This window comes from Vulpes vulpes, chromosome 2, assembly GCF_048418805.1.
Source record: "Vulpes vulpes isolate BD-2025 chromosome 2, VulVul3, whole genome shotgun sequence".
In the NCBI taxonomy this organism is placed as follows: domain Eukaryota; kingdom Metazoa; phylum Chordata; class Mammalia; order Carnivora; family Canidae; genus Vulpes; species Vulpes vulpes.
In genome coordinates, this window is record NC_132781.1 from 157,982,428 (window position 1) to 158,004,359 (window position 21,932).

A 21,932-nucleotide genomic window follows, 5' to 3' on the forward strand; every position below is an offset into this window, starting at 1 on the left:
TCAGATGTTCTGTGATGTCTATAATTAGAAAAGTTGCTCAGAACAGGATAGAACCTTGGGAAGGCTGACGGGGAAGCAGTCCAGACTTGCTGGAATTTTAAAGAGGGCCCCAAAGGAAGGAAAGGAAGGGATAGGTGCTCCTGTCCCGGGAAGGACAAGGTGGGTTGCAAGGAGGGATGCTGGCCCGGGCCAGAGTGAAACCTTTTATCGCTTCAGTGAAGACCGCCGTGCTTGACTGTGTAACCTGGAAGAGCCACCTCTGCCCAGCCTTGCCCGCTTGGCAGATGTCTCCAGGTCTGTGAGAACATCTTCGTCGAGTTCTCCGGGCAGCAGTCCCCTTAAGTACGCACGGAAAGCCAGGCTCTTCCAGGCTGTGGCTGTTTCCCAACCTTCACTGGACCTTCTGCCAGCCTATGGACCCGAAGGGGGCAGGTAGCAGCTCCAGCACTGTACTGACAACATACGTGCCATCCGGCTTGGTCATGTAGACAACCCAGTTGCTGCCAAACTGGAAAAGAAGCAAAGCCAATGTGAGGGAGGCTGCGTGATGGAGGGGTGAGGCTCTAGCTGTCTAATGGTTCTTTCTGTGCCTCAGTTTTCTCATCTGTAAAATGGGGATGACAAGAATCACACCTGGACCAGCGAGCTTAAGGAAAGAGCCAGCAAAAGGCCGCCTGTCGACAGCGCGGTGCTCAGCGTGTGTGAAGGGCAGTCAGCGCTCTGTTCTGTGGTGAGAGACTCACCTGGGGCTTTAGAGGAATAGTATCGACCCCCCCCCCAGGGCCAGACCTCCTCCTGCTGCAACAAGCTTCCTTACAGGACCCCCTCTACTCCTCCCAAGCATGAGCGGATGCACACCTGCCTCACTACCCTCCAGGTATTGCCCACGCAGGATTTGACTCTCTGCTACCATTACCCCCATTTTAGGCTTAGGAGGGTGAAGCCAACAAAGAAGAAATCTTAGCCCAGATCTGTCTCCCCAGCCTCTTCCGCTTTCAGGAGCTACCACCTGCTTGTGGTTTGATCTTGGGCAAATGATTCGACCCCCTGGGGCTCAGTGTCTTGATGTGTGGAATGGCTTCAAGAACAGAAGAAGGTGCCAGGTAGGAAGGCAGGTGTGCGCCATGCGGAGCTCCTGGGCCGGAGTCAGCAAACCAGGGCTCTGCCCATGGGAATCACGATGGACGGAGGCACCTGTGCGCAGTGCCTGGCACGTAGCAGGTGCTCAGGTGAGCGAAGCCATTCGTACGGCCTCTCTGCTGGTTAGTGACCGCGCCGGCCTGCAGCCTGCTGTTCTTCCACACTTGTTTGAACCACTACATTATTATTGGGTAAGACCCATCCCTGGATTTTTTTTTTTTTTAATTAATGCTTTAAGGAAGGAGATTTTTCTGCTTGGCAGGCTCTGCCTGCGGGTATGGGTGAAATCTTGGTGCTGGTGAGTCTGAGTGCCAGGTCCCCTGCCCCCAAGCTTTGTCTTGTTATTTGCATTTTGGTTTTGGTTTTGTGTCTCCCTCCTTCAGCTTTTTCAGTCACCTCTCGTTTGCCAACATCTAATCTGTTTGGAGAAAACAGCAATGAGCCATTGGACCAAGCCAGGGCCTCGGGTGCCAACTCCCTGGCTCCCTGAAACCCTGACGTGGATTCCTCCTATGGCCTTGGACATGACAAGGTGTGGGGCAGCCCTTTCTGCCCCTCTAAAGTGCCCTGCGGTCCCTATTGTGAATTCAGTGCCTTTATGGTGACATTTGCATCTGAATTGGGGAAATGTGTTCTGCTAACCCTGTCTGGTTTGCAGGCCTGGCAAGAAGCAGAAAAACAATGGAGCTGTCTGCATGTTCAGCAGATGCTTTGAAACCCCAAGGCACAAAAGCAAAGGAAAGGAAACAACCTGTTCCCCTATCCCCACCCCCACCCTGGATTTAAACAACTCCAAAAGCAGAAGCCTCCATGGAACAAGCAGCTCCTATTCTGCAAAGCACCATTATGTCTCCTCTATGGCTGAAGAAAATCTGTCTCGTTTACAGAACCACAAAGGCAGGGAGGCAGCCGTGAGGAGCGTGGGCCTTGCAGTCAAGCCTGAACTGGCCATGAATGCCAGCTCTCCACCATCTGGCTGCATGTCCTGCAGCAGGTCATCTTACTTCTCTGGGAAGTGGGGGTAACGGCTCCCACTTCGCCTGTAGCCTGGGGTGGGGATGAAGACACTGTGTTCAGGAGGAATGATGATGTCACATCAAAGCTCAGGGGCCTGTGGGATTCTCCAAGCTGGTGGCTTTAACCTTTTGGGGACTCTGGAGGATACAGATGGCTTTGAGAGTCTGTGAAAGCCACCGACGCCCCCCTCCCCAAAATGTACATTTACTCATTAAAAAAAAAAAACCTCCACTGAGTTCAGATTAAGAACTCATTGAGTCCATTTTTAACCTTTTTTTTTTTTTAAGGATTTTATTTATTTATTCATGAGAGACACAGATTGAGAGAGAGGCAGAGACACAGGCAGAGGGAGAAGCAGGCCCCATGCCGGAAGCCTGATGCAGGACTCAGTCCCAGGACCCCGGGGTCATGACCTAAGCCAACACCAGAGGCTCAACTAGTGAGCCACCCAGGTGCCCCCACTTTTAACCATTTTCAAGGGTACAATTCAGTTCCCTTTGTTCTTTTTTTTTTCCCCTTTGTTCTTAGATTACAGTGTACCCTCTGTCCCATGGCCTATAGGGCCCTGTCCCATCATTCCCCCCCCGCCCCCCCTCACTGTGTTCTAGCCTCTTTGGCCCTCTTACAACTTAATCAAACTCACCAAGTGTATGGGGATTAAACTTGCTGGTTCCTTTGCCTGGAAATCTCCTTCTCTAGACCTTTGTCTGCCTCATTTTTTATTATTTATATCTCTGCTCCAATGCCATCCTCAAAGACAGACCCCCTCCAGGGGTGCCTGGGTGGCTTGGCAGTTGAGCATCTGCCTTCAGCTTAGGTCATGATCCTGGGGTCCTGGGATTGAGTTCCGCATGGGGTTCCCCACAGGGAGGCTACTTCTCTCTCTGTGTCTCTGCCTCTCTCTCAATCTGTGTCTCTCATGAATAAATAAATAAAATCTAAAAAAAAAAAAAGACAAGCCCTTTCTGACCATCTAGCAGCGGGTAGCAAACTATTTTTCTGTAAAGGGCCAGATAGGAAATATTTTAGGCTCTGCAGACCGAAGGACTTTGTTGTAATGGTTGGGCTCTGCTGTTGTAGGGTCAAAGTTGGTACCGGCAAAATGTGAAGGAATGGGTGTGGCTGGATTTGCCCTGGCCAATGTTTGTTGACTTCTGACTCCTTTCTCTGCATTCTTTTCTCCATAGCCCTCATTACTCAGAAACTCTATTTTGCTCCTTTTTGGTCGTCTGTCTCTTGCGCTAGTCTATGACCTATGAGGAGGACAAGGTCTGGCTTGTCTTTGCACTGCTGTCTCCCCTGCACTAGCTCAGTGCTCAGCACACACAGATACTCACTCCAGAAGATGTCGTATGAAAGAATAATTTCCAGTGATTCATGCCAGCTTGGGAAGGCTCAGATGTGGGCCAACAGGACACACAGGACACTAGCTGTGTGTCCTGGCTGGCAGCCTGGCTTTGCTCCCAAGGCCTGGGAAGGCAGGAAGGCACCTGGTTTACCTTTCCAGAAAGTCAAGGTGCTTACCTCTCTCATGAATTGTCTGCAGGCCCCACATGGTGAGATAAAGTCATCTTGCAGGTCACTGTGGAAACAGAGAATTGAAGGTGATCCATCTCTTCTGAGGCATGAGGGAAATTCAAGCCCTGAGTCCCTCCCCAGCTCCAGATGAAGTCAACCCCCTCCACACACACACACACACACACACACACACACACACACACACAGAGTTTCCTTTTTGTTAAATGATTTTATTTATTTATTCATAGAGACACACAGAGAGAGAGGCAGAGGCACAGGCAGAGGGAGAAGCAAGCTCCATGCAGGGAGAGCCTGATGTGGGACTCGATCCGGGGACTCCAGGATCAAACCCCGGGCTGCAGGCGGTGCTAAACTGCTGCGCCACGGGGGCTGCCCACACACACAGTTTCCAATTCACAGACACATGGTGTCATGGAGGCTCAGAAGAAATACAAGGTGGCTTTTTACACTTCCAAGGGGCAAGGCCATGGGCAGTCATGTTGTTTTTCTTTTTCTTTAAAAAAATTGTTTATTCATGAGAGACACAGAGAGAGAGGCAGAGACACAGGCAGAGGGAGAAGCAGGCTCCCTGCGGGGAGCCCAGTACGGGACTTGATCTCAGGACCCTGGAATCACGCTCTGAGCTGAAGGCAGACGTTCAACCACTGAGCCACTCAGGTATTCCTCTTTTCTTTTTCTAAAAAAGATTTTATTTATTTACTTATTTTAGAGAGAATGAGAGAGAGTGCATGAGTAGGGGGAGGACCAGGGAGAGAGGGATAAGCAGGCTCCCCGCTGAGCAGGGAGCCTGATGAGGGACCCTGGGATCATGACCTGAGCCAAAGGCAGACACTTAACAGATTGGGCCGCCCAGGCACCCCATGGCATGTTGTTTTCATCAGAGCATTTGGGAAATGTTTAGTGAGCACTTACTGTTACCCACACTCCAGGGACACAAAGGGTAAGAGGAATTTGTCTCTACCTTTAGGAGTTTGCTCAGCCCAGTGGACAAGTAGGCAACTAGATGAGTTCTTATTTTAAACAAAATGTGTTGTGCAGCCCGGGTGGCTCAGCGGTTTGGCGCCACCTTCAGCCCGGGGCCTGATCTTGGAGACCCAGGATCGAGTCCCATGTTGAGCTCCCTGCATAGAGCCTGCTTCTCCCTCTGCCTGTGTCTCTGCCTCTCTCACACTCTGTGTGTCTCTCATGAGTAAATAAATAAAAATCTTTAAAAAAATAAACAAAATGTGTTTGGAATGTACAGTAAGAGGAGACAATCTCTGACTGAGGAGCAATAGGGAATATTTTTGTGGAGGAGGTGGCATTTGGTCTGGTCCTTGGAGGAAATGTAAAGCCCATAAGTCACCACTAGTGAGCACCTACTAGGTGCCAAGATCTGTACCAAGCACTCGATGTACATTATTTCTTTGAATTCTCAGTGCAACCTGAGTGTCAGAATGACCATTTATGTGCAAGAAAACAGATTCAGTGAAATGAAGTAACTAACAGAGGTGCTAGACTGAAGCCTCGTGGTTTTCTGTGCTGCAGGCAAAGGGAATGATATGTGCAAGGGCCCTGTGGCTTGAAAAAAAATAAGACCCGTGAGTCAAAGAGAAAAATGGGCTCTCTGCATCGGAGAAGTCTAGACAGGAGACACAGCTAAGGGTTTGCCTCTCAGAATGGAGGCACTGCAGGCAGTCCTCTAGCTTTGAGCAGGATAAAGGGTGGCACTTCAAGAAGGTGAATTTAACAGTAGGAACTGCCAAGCCTGCTGGAGCATGAGAGGTTATGCCAGCTACTGCCAACATCCTTGCTCTTCTGGACCCCCCGCTCTGTGAAATCTCTGTAAGAGCACAGGGCTTCAATTTTGGGTTTTGGTCCGCTCCTCTTTTTGCTAATCATATGTGCCTTTAACCAAGTCATTTTAACCCATCCAACGTGCATTTCTTTGCCTGCAAAATGTAGGGAATCATGTCACCTACTTTGTAGGAATGCTAGAAGATAAAATGAGATAAAACGCACAAAGGGCTTTGTACACTTTAGAATGCTCTGCGCTATCACTATTGCCGATACTACTGGGCACTTGTTCCTTTACACATATAAGCTCGGTCATAATTTTAATACTTCATCATATACAGATTTATCATATATAATTTATATATAATAAAGTTCACTTATGTATCTTGACAATGATTGTATTTAATATGTGCCTAGAAGCATTTAAATGCATTATCTTATTTTAATTGATAAATATTTATTGGGGGCGTATCATGCCAGGCACTGTCGGTGCTGGGGATACAGCAGTGAGCAAAACAGACACAACTCATTGCACTCAGGAGTTTTTGACTAGTGAGAGGAGCCAGATAATCAACAACAAACCAATTAACAATGCATCAAGTGGAGACGGACACAGATGGTATGAATTGCATAAAGCAGCTGAAGGGAGAGACAGTGATGGTGTTATTTTATTGAATTCTCATGATAACTCCCTTTTATATGTGGGATTCCAAAGGAAGGTTCTGCTCCACGGAAAGGTGGGTCTTCTCTGAGCATGCTCCCAGCCTCAGAACACAAGCCAACGGCGGCATGAGAGGGTGAGGAGGACCCCTGCCCAGGATGCACACTGAGCCAAATTAACCCTTATGATTACCAGGCGACAGGTGTTACAGCCAGAGCCTTCCGTAAGCTCCTCGGAGGCTGGATTCTGTGTTTTTACTTTTTTCTACAGATGTTGACCATGCTAGGCAGTCATGGGAAAGGAGCAACAAAGACCAATCAGAGAATGCCTGCCTTCAGGGATCTTACTGTCTGCAAGGGAACATAAAATCTGCATGTTAATACCCCAACACAGGAAGGCTACAGGTTAAGGCCCTGGGAGAGGATGGGGGCACTTGGGTGGCTCACTTTGGTTAAGCATCCGACTCTTGATTTCAGTTCAGGTCATAATCTCAGAATCGTGGGATGGAGCTCCATGTCAGGCTCCATGCTCAGGGGGTAGTCTGCTTTAGATGCTCTCCCTCTGCCCTTCCCCCCACTCTGTCTCTCTCTAAAATAGATAAATGAATCTTTACCAAAAAAACAACAATAAAAAAGACCATAGGAGAGGTGCTGAGTGAAATTCAACCTCCCTTCCATGACCTGTAAGGCCCTGTATAATCTGGTCTCTGCCAAGCTCACCACTTCCCTTCTCAATCTTGTGACATGCATGGCCAACTGTCCAAAGGACAGTTCCCTGGACAAGGTGACCCGCATTAGGGTCTCCCGGGGGTGGGGCGAGCATGCGTTCCACTGGGGAGTTGGATTTGGCTTAGGCTTCAAAAGTCACAAGAAATTGCTCCCAGGCACCCTAGCTGTTAGGCTGAGAGACTACATGATAACAATACTGGCTCACCCTTATAATGCACTTCTCTGTGCCTGGCACTGTGTCCCCTAACAACTCCATAAGGTAGGGGCTATGTAGGTATTCTTATCACCCTCACGTTATAGGTTGTGAAAAACCTATAAAAAAAACTATTTTTTTTTTTTTAGAAAGATGACATGACTTGCCCAAGGTCACAGAGCTCGTAAATGCCAGGACCAGGACTTGAACCCAGGATCTGTGGACTCTGCCTTTGGTAGTTCTGCAGCTCGCAAAAATCATAAGGGTAAGGTTAAAACAATAGTTTTAATTTGTTGCATACTTTGTGCTAGGACCTTTACAAAAATCACTTCCTGTGCCCTCACGACAGCCCAGGGGGCAGGTGTTACTCTCCTTCACTCTACAGATGAAAAGCTGAGCTCGGATCCTTGGGCAACGGTGGAGCGGGATCTGAAACCAGGTCTCACTAACCCCAGGAGCCAAGGTTTTTAACCATTACTCAACATTCCTGCTGAGAGTGAGAATCAAAAGCTTGGAGGAAGACGCATCCCAGAGCGTGCTGGGTGCAGCAGGACGCCTAACCCTCCTGCCTTGTGCTGGATCCACAGCTTCTGTGCTTTGTGCTGCTTCTGGTCACACGCTGGGGCTAGACTCATCAGACGCGACGGGCTGGAAACCTATCGCCTTGGATGCCTTCACTGGGGCCCCCATGGGACAAGCTTAGCTCCCCGTTAGCAGAACCCCATCCTGGGCTCGACAGTCTGCATCCTGGAGATCTCAAAGGGGCTCTCCGACACTGTTCACACCCATCAGTGTTAACAAGGGAGCTGGCACGTTCCACTCATCCTGTAAACCCACGCTCCCAATTTAACAAGTCATTAGCTCAATAATGACCACATTTCTGGCTCAAGGATGCTGGTGCACTGCTGAATCCCTAGAGCAGAGCAGTTGGGTGCTAGAAAAATGCAGGTTTTATGTAAATAAGGACACTTGCTAATCATCGCCAGCAATACCCAGTCCTTTTTAAAAGTAGATAATGACCAGGAGAAAAAGCCTTTCGTTTAGAACATTCTAAACAGAACAAAGCTACCGTGCCATTATCCTTTTTGTTGACGTTGGCCTCTTTTTCACCCAGAATATCATTATTTTCTTGGATCAGCTTTGTATTTGAGTTATTTCCCACCTCCCCGCTTGTAAATTAAGTGTATTCCACATCCTGAGCTCTGCTCATCAGCACAAAATGTTCTCAGCATGGCCTCATTTATTCCTCCCGAAGCTGAAGGGAGGCCAGGACACACCGTGGTGACACGGGGAGGGCTCTGGGAAGCTGGGCCCTTCTCCGTTAGCGCTCCTTGGCTCCAATCACTCAGGAAAATAATCTTCAATAACCTGGTCCACTTGGGGGCCAGATGGAGGCCAAGGTTAGGATCTTACAAAGAAATGGGGGCTTGTTTCTATCACCCAGCCTCCGTGGGCCTAGCGCTAGGTAGGTAGGCCCCTACCTTTCTGCTGCTTGCACCCGGACATCCCATCCCGAAAGACCAACGCTTGGTCAGCCACGCAGTCACTCTCCTGTGGCCTGCACCATTAATTTGCTAAGAAAAATCCCTCTCAGGGGCGCCTGGGTGGCTCTGTTGGTTAAGCATCCGACTCTTGATTTCAACTCAGGTCATGATCTCGGGGTCTCGAGATCAAGCCCGTGTTGGGCTTCACGCTCGGCAGGGCATCTGCTCGAGATTCTCCCTCCCTCTCCCTCGGCCCTTCCCTGACTCACACTCTCTCTCTTAAATAAATAAATAAAGTATTTAAAAAAATAATAATAAGAGGAAATTCTGCGACAATGCAAAGGGACACACAAGAGCAAACTGCCATTAAATCGGAAGCGTAACAGGGTCCAAATTGGTAAAAGAGCCCATTTACCTGCTCAAATCCTAAAGCCACTGAGCCTGGGTCCAGAGCCAATGAGAACTCAATGAGCATCCTGTGAGGGTTTGCACTTTTTATGTTGGGGCATGTAGACAGAGCTGGTACATTTGTTCAGCCAGGCCCTGGGCTGGAATCTGATTCGTGTGAACCCTAACCCAGGTTTACCTGGTTGTCACCCTCCCCAGCTTGTCTTTGAAGCCTAGTACTTGGCACTTAGAAGTGGGTGATACCGAGTATAGTAGCCCTCTCTCCCAGTGAGGGATCCCAGAAGGGAAGAGTGTTTGGTATCCTGGCTCAGCATGGTGTTGTGGAATGAGCCCAGAGGGAGACTCCGGAGATCTGGGTTTGTTCCAGCTTGGCCATGAATTCCCAGGAAGGTTGCTCAACCTCTCTGGGCCTCAGTTTCTTCATCTGTAAAATGGGGCAGTGGCCAGGGTGACTTTTAGTTCCCTCCAGTTTTAGGTTTCTCTGCTGCCTTTCTATTGTGTCTTGTAGGCATCCTGTTGTAGTTTGTGCTGTTATTAGAACAAGAAGCACACCTGCCCTTGAGCTGGAGGTGCCTTGCTTGTTTGCCTGCTCTGTGGGCTCCCTGAGGGCAGAGTCCATTTCTGTCTCTTTATCCTCAGCACTCCGCCAAGCCCGATGGTGCCTGGCACATAGGAAGTACAGAATACATGGGTTGGATGAATGAACGGCTGAATAACACTTGTGTGGTGAGTGTTGGCAGACTAGATGGATGAGTACAGCTGCAACCTGCCCTTCCTTCCACTTACCTGGAGATAGCAATTGCCCTGAACTCTCTGTGCCCTTCTGAGATGGCTTTCTGGATGGCGGTCCGCTCCGCACAGACGCCCAGTGGGTAACAGACATTTTCTATGTTGCACCCTGAGAAGAGAGGAGAACCCAGTGGCATTTCTAGCACAACATTTCCCATAGCTGGTGTTGAGTAAGAGGTTGCCCCACTTCCAGTTCAGGGAGGGCCCTATTACTCAGGGCACTTTGACAGGAAGCACTAGGAGACTCCATGACCTGCTGCTGCTGTGGCGCTTCCTAGAAACCCCACCCTTGTAGGACCCTTCCCAGAAACCCCATGCCTGTCACTCATCCAATGAGTTCTGTCTTGAAGCACAGCCTGGGAGGAGGGGCAGCAGAGCAGAGGAGACGAATCCAGCCCTAGCTCCCCAGCAAACATCAAGGCCAAGAGAGATGTCAAGGCTTAAGAGGATGAGGAGAGCTCCAGCCCTGGATCTATGAGACAGAAGGTTCAACGATTGGGCCTGGGCAAAATTTTTGGTGGTGTTTACTAACTCTCAGAGTTCACGTGAGTCCTATGTGAGTCGTGTTGCAAAACAAACTGTCAAAACCAACAAGGAACTCCCAAGCTTTGCAAAAGGTGTCTGTGATTGTGTAAGCCTTCAGGCAATCCCAGCCCTCCAATGGGAGGCAGGCTGCTAAGGTGGCAAGGCCCACAGGGAGTCCTCCCCAGTGTCCCTTTCAGGAGTGTCCCTGGGGGACAATGGGCAAAGCCTGTTCCCAGGATACAAAACACTGGCATAACCAGATTGGCTGACTAACAAACTCCCCATTTTCAGGGAGGTAATGGCCACAGAGGGTGCCCCCCCCCCCCGATCGTCAGGATGTGATCTCCCTCATTCTTCATAGCTTGCCTTTCTCTCTGAGGCAGAAACATCAATTATTCCCCAGGATTTATTTTCTCCTTTCTGTTTTTTCTTAAGATTTTATTTATTTGAGAGTGAGAGAGTGCACATGCACAAGTGGGGGGAGGGGCAGAGGGAGAAGCAAGGTCCCTGCTGAGCAGGGAGGGGCTCCACCCCAGGGCCCCAAGATGATGACCTGAGCTGAAGGCAGACTGAGACACCCAGGCGCCCCTCCTCTTCTTCCTTTAGGTCTTGAAAGTGGCCCCTATTCCCCTTCATGCTTCACACATAACTTCTCAGCCAGAGACCGTATTTCCTAGATTCCCCTGCAGCAAAGTACGGCCAGGTGACTAAGTGGAATGTGGCCCAAAATGAGGTAGGAAACTTCTGGATCACATTTTTGGTTAAAAGATTGATTGCCTTTTACTCTCTTTCTTTTATGCTCTACAGGGGGTGGGACAGCTCTGACCACGTGGTTTATGGTCATAGGGATGGAGAAGCAACAAGATAGAAGGCACTTGGGACCCTGGTCCAACTCATGGAGCAGAGCTGAGTTATCTATTTCCCTGGGCACAACTGCCTACTCTGAGTTGTTATGTGAGAATAAACAATTCATGCTGGAGTCATTGTATTTTGGGATTTTTTGTTATAGTAGCTTAACCTAGACCTAACTAATAGAGAAATTGGGACTGAGAGTGAGATACAGCTTTGACAAAAAACTTCTAAAGCACATGGCCTTGGCTTAGCAGTTGGGCAACATGAATGAGAAAATACAGACATGGCCCGGGGGCAAGCTGGTGGCCCTTGTTACTCTGTGGCAGATTATTTGGTAAAGCCTCACCCTGCAATAACCTGGAAAGCAGATTGTGCTACCTACCATGAGGATTTTCTACCTGGCCCTGGGATTCAGCCCCGTAGCAAAGATCTGATGAAGGGTGACACCTTCTCACTCAGTCTATTGTTCTGGGGCCTCAAGGTAGCCACCATCAAAATGACACAACAGGGGATCCTTGGGTGGCTCAGCGGTTTCGCGCCTGCCTTTGGCCCAGGGTGCAATCCTGGAGTCCCGGGATCGAATCCCACGTCAGGCTCCCGGCATGGAGCCTGCTTCTCTTTATGCCTCTCTCTCTCATGAATAAATAAATAATAATAATAAAAAAGATTTAAAAAACAAAAAAACCCAAAATGACACAACAGGGATGGCCCAGGCAGGGAAGCCAGTTAGTAAAAAAGGGAGTTGGCAGGCTAAAGAACCATTCCCAGAAAGGACCTCTGGGTATGGTACTCCTGTACAGAAATGACTGGAAGCAAATAGACCAGAAGGTTTCTATGTTTTTCATAGAATCGTCTAGCTAGAGAAGCCAAAAGTCCAGCCTGTAAAAATCCTGTGACTGTTTACTACTGAAAGGAGCCCCTGGGTCCCCAAAACCCTATCATCAGAAGTGAGTTGAGAGATATGTACCTCCAAGAAGGGCATCCTCCCTAAAACCCACATCAGATGTATAGCTAAGGTTAGGATAGTCAAGGAAGAAGCTCCTAGAAGACAAAGGCTGGGGCCCCTGTGCACAGTGGACAGGGGGTTACCCCCCAGAGCAGAAAGGGAAGACAGAGTGTGTGCCAGGGCAAGGAGTCTTCACACGTCTTGCCCAGCAGGATTGATAACTGCACGGATTGGTGGCCACTGTGTGTTTCCTTGTTCTTCCCTTTTCCTACTGGGAGAGTTGATGATGGTTATTCTTTCCTACTCTTTCAACTGCTCCTACTCCACACTGACTACTGGGGGAGTGAGTATGAGCTGGGGTGTGGGTGATTAGTTTCTAGTTTTCAGGTCACTCGGCCAGCAGGACCACATCTGCACTTCAGGAAGGAGACTGAGGAGCCCCAAAACCCTGCTCTCAGAGCTGCATGCAGTGACTGGGTGGGACTCCGGGTTGCCTCCCTTAGGAAGGTGGTAAGTGGGTCCTATGTGTGGAAAGAAGGATGTAAAAAAAAAAAAAAAAGGTAAGAAGGATGTACCCAGATACTTAAAGGCCACAGGCAGTCCTGTGACAAACACTAACTGTTCCCAGGGTTCACTGTCCCAAAAGAAGCCACCTGAGTTGAGTGGGGCATGTGACTACCCAGCCAAGAGACCACATCCCAGACTCCCTCAAAATTTTGTGTAGTCTTGTAGTTTTAGCCAATAAAATATGAGTGGACATGACGGGTGCAATTTCCAGATGACATTTCGATCCGGCCATGGCTTGTTCCCCACTTCATCTTTCCCTTCCCCTGGGGCTTGAACATGGATGTGATGACGTGTGGTAGTTTTGAACACATGGATGTGGACACCACTCTAGGGGGATGGCAGGATATCGAGACAGAAGGAATCTGATGTCCTGAACAAGCCTGTGGGACACAGCAGAGCAGAATGGTCCGTATGCCCAGGACTTCAGTCCGCCCTTGGCCTGTTAGATGAGAGAAGCAAGCAGCCCTCTTGTTCAAGCCACTATGTTTGTATTTCTCATCACCTGAGGCTGTTCCTTACCTATGGCACTCCTCCCACCCTTTTTTTTTAGATTTTATTTATTTATTTATGAGACACAGAGAGAGAGAGGCAGAGACATAGGCAGAGGGAGAAGCAGGCTCCATGCAGGGAGCCCGATGCTGGAGGGATCCCAGGACCCCAGAATCACGACCTGAACCAAAGGCAGATGTTCAACCACTGAGCCACCTAGGTGCTCTGGCACTCCCTTTTTCTATGTGACTATGCAGGATTTGGCTCCTCTTGTAGTCATTAAATTTGGAAATTGTTTGGTCATTATTTCCTTGTGTATTTTCCCCACGGAATTTTCTATTCTTGCATAATTTACACAGACGTGTTAGGAGGGGTTCAGTTAATCACTTAATCCATTAGTCATCATCATGGTTCTCAAGATCACAGGCATTCACGTCCAACTGATGGAGAAGAATGGATGTCACCAGACTGGCCTGTCCCCATTCCCCTACGAGGTTCAAATGGGAGTTGCCATCTTGTCTTACAAGACCTTTCTGTTGGTCTGAGAGTGTACACCTAACTCCCTGGGCCCGTCAGAGCTGGCACCTTACCCACACTGGGCCAGTCAGAGTTCTCTGTGCAGGAACTTCAGTTCCTCTCGGAGAGACTTAGTGTGGCCTTGGGCACCCCTGATAGCCTGGTTTCTATTCATCATGGAGGAGCCCGTCCGGGGACAATGTAATGGACAGTCAGAAGAACGGATGGAGATGAGATGAAAGATGGCCGGAAAAGAGTCTGGCCTGGTGCAGTTACCCTTGAGGCCCAGCTACACACCAGCTCTTCCCACAGTTTTAGGAGCCAATACACCCTCCTTTTGTCTGCAACAGTCTGCAAGCATATCTATTGTTTCCAACCACACAGAAGCCAGGACAGCTGGGATATGGGACAAGGAGTGATGAGGGAGTTGCAGCCCTGAAAGTTATGGCTGACACTAACCACTTATCGCTGAAAGTTATGGCTGACACTTATCAAACACCAAATGTTTTTGACTTTGGCCAAGCATTTGTTCACATTCACATGTGAGTCACTATTGCCGGGACGCCTGGCCCTGTCCTGAGGTCAATGAAAGTTGAATGAATAAATGAATGCAGCTGTCTTGCTCCCCACCCAGTTTCCCCAGCCACGTTCCTGATGCCTGCCTGAAATGACTTCCTCTAAATATGCCCTTGCCTGGTCTGCCCATCTTTGCTGACTCTGGTCTGGCTGCATTTGACTTCTGCCTTTCCTAGAGTTACGAGAGATCCTTGCTAGCCTTATCCCCCCCTTCTCTGTCCGGCAAGCATCCCAGCCCTGCCTCGTCCTGTTAAACACTCAGGGGCACTCTCCCTGTTAAACATGATTCCCATAAATCTTCCATAAATCTTGGGGTTTTGCAGAAAGCTCATTGCTCAGGACCATTGCCTGTGTCTGCATTTGAAATGCAGAACGCCCTCATATAGAGAAACCGTCCTTAATGGGGAGTACAAATTTCAAAGGGCCAGTTAAGGAAGAGAGATTGTTTTAGAAGAGAACCCACTCCCACAGCCCACTGCTCAGAAGGAGCTTGGCAGAAAGAGCCCCAAGGGTCTGTTCTGCCCTGGGACCCTTTGCCCTACTGACTCCGAGAAGCCGGGGAAGACACTAAAGGCTCAGCATCTTCATTTATAAAGTGAAAACTATCGTACTTCCCTCGGAGGACTCTGGTGAGAATGAGTTGAGATCACACAGGTAAAGCAATTAGCACAAAGCCTGGCACAGAGCTAGTGCTCAGCAGCAGCCGGCTGCTGTTATTAATTGCACAAAAGTCAAGGTTTGGGTGGTGGAGATAAAATAAGATGAAATCAGAGGGGGAGACAAACCATAAGAGATTCTTAACTCTAGGAAACAAGCGGAGGGTGGCTGGAGGGGTGGTGGGTAGGGGGATGGGGTAACTGGGCGATGGGCATGAAGGAGGACACTTGATGGAATGAGCACTGGGTGTTACATGCAGCTGATGAGTCACTAAGCTCTACCTCTGAAACTAATAATACCCTATCTGTTAATTAATAAAATTTCAAAATAGTAAAAGCAAGGCTTTGGTAGGCCGGTGTGTCTGAGCACCTACCTTCTAGACAAGGTGTGACCGGTGGCCCTGCCTCTGTGCTCCAGGCACTCTGAAATCCTTTCCAGGGCGACAAGGCCCCACATCATCTGGTCCCAACCTGTCTACCTCTTGGATTCATCTCCTTTTGCTCTTCAGGCCCACTGGCTTGCCAGCTGTTCTTCAAGGACGCCAAGGACTCTCCTGCCATATGGCCTTTCGCACTGGCTGTTCCCACTGCCTGCAATGCTTTTCCCCTATGTGCATATGGTCCACCCTACTCCTGTCCCTGCTCAGATGTTCCCTCCTCAGAGAAGCCTGCCTACCCTATCTCAAATTGTTGCCTCCCCGCCCCGGCCTCCCACCCTCTCAATCCACTTATCCTGCTTTAATTTTCATCACTGTGCTTAACACTTTCCTGAAAGAAATGTCTTTATTGTCTAATTCCCCTGTCACAGGGGTAAACTTCCTGAGGGCAGGGACTCTGCTTGCAGCACCACTGGGGTCTGGAACAATGAAGCCAGCCAGGCTCTCAGTTACTTTATATCCAAGGAGTAGAATTTCCCACTTTGAGCTAGATCTCTGAGATACAAAAGAATAACTTCATTTGGGGCCTCTAGCAAATTCAAGGGGAATTTCTTAGTCTTATTAAAAAATAGAGAGAGGAGGAAAAAAAAAAAAAAAAAAGAGGAACAAAGCCCTTAGTCACGTACTGTGATCCTGAAAGGCCAAACCATTTTTTTTGCTTCCCTCAGCTCGGAATAGGGCATCATCCATCCACGAGAGAGACAGACTGGCGTGGTGCCAAGTTAGGGACCCACTGTAAGGTTGGACCGGCTAATACTGTGATGACAGGGCTGTTATTACTAACTGCTTTCTTTTATTCTTTGCTTTCATTGTTTTTCTTTTATCTGCCTGGCACTCCGCGTGGTACACTTCCATCTGTATTATGTCGTTGACCCTTTTAACAACTCTATAGGGCAGAGACTATTATAACCCCATTTTAGAGAAGGTTAATGCTGAGGCTGCTGGCAGGGAGCCCGGACTCACTTCCTGATCCATCAGGTACAAAGGACTGTCCTTTTTCTCTGTGGCATTTCAGCGAGGACATGTTTCAGAGATGGTTTGGTGCTAACAGTAGGGCGAGGGTTAGATGTTATCGGGCCATCAGCAAGGAAGGAAGTGCCCAAGGAGGTGATTTGGGCTTGGCCGACCAGAGAAAAAGAGCAAAGCTCGAAATCACTGCGCCTACTCCCTCTTGAGGGATCTTAGTACAGTTAGAGCGATTCTTTCCACACTCACCCCACGGGTGTCATCTTCTGGATGGCTTCTTAAAAGAGATTTCTGAGATTTCCTGGAGTTTCTACTTGCAAGTAGGCCTGGGTCAGACCCCAAGAATTCACATTTCTCGCAAGTTCCTGGGAGGTGCTCAGACCACAGGTCTTGGGGACCATATTTGAGAATCACTGAACCAAAGAAATGTCATGTCCACGTGCTCTGAGAAATACTACACTCTTCCCACGTTCCTACCTCCCTCTGCCCACTGCACAGGCAGCGCACAAAGACACATATGAATTCTATCCTAACTCAACTACAGAGTCCCAGGGTTTTAGTGTGAAGCTTATCTTTGTAATGAGCTGCTTTTGAGTGACCACAGCCTGAGGGTGGGGGTGAGGGACAGGGTGTGGTGGGTGTAAGGAGGGCTGGAGGGACAGGAAGGCAGTTAGAGATGCCTGCTTGGGCTCACCGAGAGGTGCTGTGGGGAGAGGGGTGAGGCTTGGAGAGCGGTCCTGGATAAGAAGGGTAGCCCATGGGGGAATCAATCGAGAAGCCAGGGGCTGGTCTGGGGAGGATGATGAAGGATCAGATTTAAAGGTTAAAGCCAAGACAAGCTGGATTCAGTGATTAACCAGGACACCTTGAAGTGTCTTTTTAGAAATGTGGTTTGTCCCTCCCAGAATTCATTACAGCCACATCCAGTAAAGTGGCTTTACCACTATAGGGTGCTCAAGTCCCTCTAGGGAGAGGGGGTGAGGGAGAGAGAGCATTGTCCCAAGGACAAACTTGCCCATCCCTTGGGAGGTGCCAGTGAAGAGCGGTCTCCTCGACTCCTCCACCACCTCCCGTCTGGTATTGCACAAGCACTGGCTGCCCTGGGCTGACTCCACTGCCCCAGCCAACCACCCCCCCCCGCCCCCCACCCCCGCTGCTGCCTCATCTCCTCTGTGTCCCCCCGCCCACCGCAGCTCTTCCTTCCCCAATGGGCTCTTCCTCTCCCCCTCTCCCTGCAGCAATCACAGAAGGCAACTGTTGCCGTGATTAATCGTGATTAATCACCATCTTGGTGGCCTATGCTCGAGGGCCACAAGACCCTGGCCAGGCTCAAGGGGAAATGATCGTTATGACAAGATTGTGGCAGCAAGGGTGTCAGACTTGTTTTTCAACTGAATGGGGCACCAACTGCCTCTGAGGAGGGAAACTGCACAGAGGCTGGCCTTTGGTGCAGCGGGAGAAAAGTCACGGAACTGGGCAGACCCATGGGGCGCTAAACTATAAGCTCACAGCATCTAAATTCAGCTGCGCCCTCTCTGCCTCCTGATTGTCTCTAATTTACCCCCATGGTGCCCCATCCGGTTTCCCCTGACTGTTCTAGGTCCCCTCCTCTCCAAGCCCTCCCTTCCCATCTACAGGAGATCCAGGGATTCGGGTAAATGCCTTCCATTCGTCCCCCTCTCCCAGCACACTCTCTCTGCCCGGCTCTGCGCGCGCACCCTGTGACAAGGGGCAGCACAAAGAGCATGGCCTCAGTTATCTCATTGGTACAGTTGTGTTTGACTTCGGCTTTGGCACCTCCAGCCTCCTTCTTGTGACCCCCCTCCCCCCTATGGGGAATAGATGTGGGTGTGATCCAGCCGGACCAATCACACTACTCCACCATGACAACAGTGATTGCCCAGGGGTGTGCATGTGGTTGGAGATGGACCAGTCAGAGCCCTTCTCTGGAATTTTACCGTCTCCAGCTAGTGGGAACCAGTTCTTGCCTCTCTGCTTTTGAGGCTGTGAGAATGTGAACCAGAGGCTGCCTGCACTCACGTTCCCTGATGCCTGGAGAAAGCCCACCTACAGGATAGGAGAAAGCAACGAGCACCCAGAAGGATAGAGAAAGGCATTGGGACATTGGAGTTCCTGGATCCAGCTCTCCCTGAGCTAAGATCTACCCTTGCTCATTATGGTTCTGGTTGGTTTCTGTCACTTACAACTCAAAGTGCTGACCAATGCATGTGACGCTCGTTGTCTCCCCTCATGTGGTGGCTGTGAGATCTTCCATACGAAGTGCTTAGTGAATGATCAATCACTGTGTGGATGCTCAATCCACTGTAACTGTTGGTCCCTGCCCGTGATGTCCTCAGCACCATTCATCTCTGCCTTCAGCTCCCCACCTAGGCCAGTGCCTCGTCATTCCTCTGGTCTACCCGGCTGACGATCTAGAACCATATTCCTTTCCTTCATTCGAGTACTGCTCACCCCAAGTCCAGTCCACTTGTCCCATAGAGTTGCCCTCAGGTCTTTCCTTCATCATCATTCCACCTGCCACTGTCCGAGTCCGAGTAACTCATTCACACATTCAACAAGCTTTATCTGAGGGCAGATTACAGGCTGGGCAATGGGCTGGCCCTGTGGACAGGTCAGGAGGCAAGACAGACATCATCCGCCTGGCACTCTTTCCTCTGTCTTGGCCTTCCTTGAGTACCTGTCAGGCTAACTGACCTTGAATTCTACTTTCATGTTACTCTTCTTTTTTTTTTCTTTTTTTTAAGATTTTATTTATTCATGAGACACATAGAGAGAGAGAGGCAGAGACACTAACAGGCTCCACGCAGGAAGCCCAACACAGGACTCAATCCTGGGCCTCCAGGATCATGCCCTGGGCTGAAGGTGGCGCTAAACTGCTGAGCCACCAGCCTGCCCTGATGTTACTCTTCTTAATAACATTCCTGGTTCTCCATTTCCTAGCTCATCAAATCTCAGTGTCAATGGTTGGCCTTCAGAAGTCTTCCACAATCTGCCTCCAAATACTATGTATATAATAATACCACTAATAGTAGTAGAAGAAGAAGCTGCCACCAGTTGTGGCGTCCTTCCTGTGGGCAGAAACTGTGCTAATTGCTTTATAGGCATTAGCTCACGACCTGAGGATTCTATGCCTGATCAGCACAGGCACCAACTATCAGGGAGGACCCTGATGTCACACCGGGATAGGCAAACCAGCTCTGTTCACAGCCATCCAGAAAGGTGGGTGCATGACCCTGAGTTTACAAATGTGTGAGACACATTAGGGTGAAGGGTCATGCCCAGGATCACACAGCTGATAAACAGCAGCACCAGGATTCAAACCCAGGAGTCTCTAAGTCCAGAGCCTTCACCCCATCCCAGAGGGCCTCCCTAAATCCCCACTACACACCTGGGTTCTTCCCTGCAATTTAAATAGGCCACACTCCTGCTCTCCTCATTCATTCACTCCTACAGCCATTGGGAGGCTTCCCTTTCGAACCATAACCTGTGTAAGAGGAGGGACCTCCATGGGGGCAGAGACTACGTCATTTCTGCCATTGCAATATCCCTGGTACTTGGCACATTATCTAGGATGTCATGGTGCTCAGCAAATATTTGTTAGATGAATGAACCCATGCAAAGAATCATTGGAAAGAACCAGTAACTGATTCCACAGTCAAGCCCCTGGAGTCATGGGGCAGTGTGGGCTGCAATATTGTTTGTGGCGGTGGTTAATATTTAATACTCATCTGAGCCACCAGGCCAGGCCTGAATTCCCACAAGACACACTGAGAATCTTGATTCCCTGCAGAATAGCTGACCTGGAGTCAGGGGAACTCTGGGTTCGAATCCCAGCTCTGTGATCTTGGGTGTGTTTAGCTTCTATGAGCCTTAGTTTCCTTTCCCGAGGTATAAAACTGCCTTGAGAGGTTATAAGGGTCAATGGACAAAATTCTTCACTATCCTTTCACATACTAGCATTCATTCAAAGTTCCTTCTCCTGCTCAAAGAGGTTGAAGACCCAGGTGATTCGTGAGACCGGACAGAACCTCAAAGAGGAGACACAACATGAACAGCAAGGAGAGCCCAGGAGGGCCCCCACACAAGGGGAGATGAGGGCCCCCAGCCAGCCTCACAGCTGAGCGGCAGTGGGGGCAAGTGGCTCCCCACTGGAGTTATCGATTAGATGTACACACATGAACCTCTGTCCCTTTAAATAGCTGTCATTGCCAAGTAGAGGCGGATTCTGGGCAGCAGGGCTGGGTGTCCCCATCCGTCCCGTCCCGCTGTGCCAATCCTCATCTGCCCTCCGAGTGGTGGGGAGGGGCATGGTTTCCCGGCCACTTCCTCACCCTGCTCCCCACTGTTTTGAATGAGAATGCCTCTTAGCCTAGCAAAAACAAGTCTGAACTTTTGTTCAAGGAAGCTTTTCTATAAAACCAACAAACCAAAGAAGAGGAGCTTAGGAACAGATCAGTGCTGACTCCCATTCCCACCATCCGCGCTCTCGCCCTCCCCAGGCCAGCACTCATTATTGCTGGTCACCTAAACGTCGCCAGGCTTCTTTCCCCCAAGATCCCCTGTGAGGCTGGAACTCCCGCTAACCAGTCACCCTCTGCTGGCCTGGGCTCTTGGGTTTCTTTCCTCTCCCAGTAGGTGATGGGAAGAAAGCAGGGTTTGGGGGACGCCAGCCTTGGGTTCCACCACCAGCGCCCCTGCATGACCTTGAGCAAGCCGTGTCACCCTCTCTGAGCCTCAGTTTCTTTATTGAAAAGTGAGCCTCACACGGAGGTGAGTGGGTGAGAGGTGAGGACTCGCTGATGCCACCCGCAGGTGCCACCAGGTGGAGGTGTGTGTGGGGGGGTGGGCTCAGAAAGTATCAGCCCTCTCCCTCCCCGCTGGGACTTGTGGCCACCCCTTTCAGCTTCCCTCCCGGTCCCACCTCGGGCTTCCCAGTTCTCTTAAGAATTGAAAAGTCGTTGGGACGTCTGGGTGGCTCAGCGGTTAAGCATCTGCCTTCGGCTCAGGGCGTGATCCTGGGATCCCAGGATCGAGTCCCATATCTGCTTCTCTCTCTCTCTCCCCCTTTCTGTGCCTCTCATGAATAAATAAAATATCTTAAAAAGAGAAAAGCATTGAAAAGCCGCTGCATCTGAGCAGCACCTGCACCCCCAGGTCTGGGACGGCAGCAGGCGGGGGTGAGGGGCGGGAGGGGCGCTGCCAGCGTTCCCGGGGTGCGGGCCGGGGCACCGGGGCGCCCTTACCGGAGAAGATCCTCCCGTCCTGAGTGAGGATCGCGGCCCCCACGGGGAAGTGACTGTAGGGGCAGTAGGCGGACTTCTTGGCCTCCTGGCAGGAGAGCAGCAGCCGCTGCACGAGCTCGGGCTCCAGGGCGCTGGCGGGACGCTCGTGGGCCATGTCGGTCCCGCGGGTGGCGGAGGCGCGGAAGCCCGCTCGCTGCTGCTGCCCCGCGGGCGGCTCCACGCTGGCTCCTCCCCCGGGGCGAGTCCCTGGGGGGGGGGAGGAGCCGCCCCCAGCCCCACCCCCGGAGCGCCCGGTGATGGCACCGGCTCCTCTAACCCTACTCCCTATACGCACACGACCTCATTCCATCCTCACGACAACTCTGCAAGACTCGGTGAGTGCACCCACTTTACAGATGGGGAA

The 21,932-nt window shown here is 50.3% G+C and overlaps 1 protein-coding gene and 1 long non-coding RNA gene across 2 annotated transcripts; one reads left to right on the forward strand and one right to left on the reverse strand.

Annotated features, from left to right (window-relative positions):
• CDA (cytidine deaminase) lies at positions 1-21,756 on the reverse strand. Its single transcript, XM_026012065.2, has 4 exons — positions 21,530-21,756; positions 9,733-9,844; positions 3,682-3,739; positions 1-508 (listed from the first exon to the last, which is right to left on the reverse strand). The coding sequence occupies exons 1-4, from the start codon at positions 21,681-21,683 to the stop codon at positions 392-394; spliced, it is 441 nt and encodes a 146-aa protein (XP_025867850.1). The 5' UTR covers positions 21,684-21,756; the 3' UTR covers positions 1-391.
• On the forward strand, positions 10,214-11,239 carry LOC140598000 (uncharacterized). The gene is made up of 2 exons (XR_012000163.1): positions 10,214-10,280; positions 11,068-11,239. It is a non-coding gene; the product is annotated as an uncharacterized lncRNA (long non-coding RNA).
• Positions 21,757-21,932: the final 176 nt, after the last annotated feature.

Excerpts from the sequence above, each read along its gene's own strand:
- CDA (XM_026012065.2), bottom strand. The coding sequence starts at position 21,683 with ATGGCCCACGAGCGTCCCGCCAGCGCCCTGGAGCCCGAGCTCGTGCAG. Across the intron at positions 9,845-21,529 it reads GGACGGGAGGATCTTCTCCG|GGTGCAACATAGAAAATGTC; the intron begins GTAAGGGCGCCC and ends CTCTCTTCTCAG. Across the intron at positions 3,740-9,732 it reads AGGGCAATTGCTATCTCCAG|TGACCTGCAAGATGACTTTA; the intron begins GTAAGTGGAAGG and ends CTGTTTCCACAG.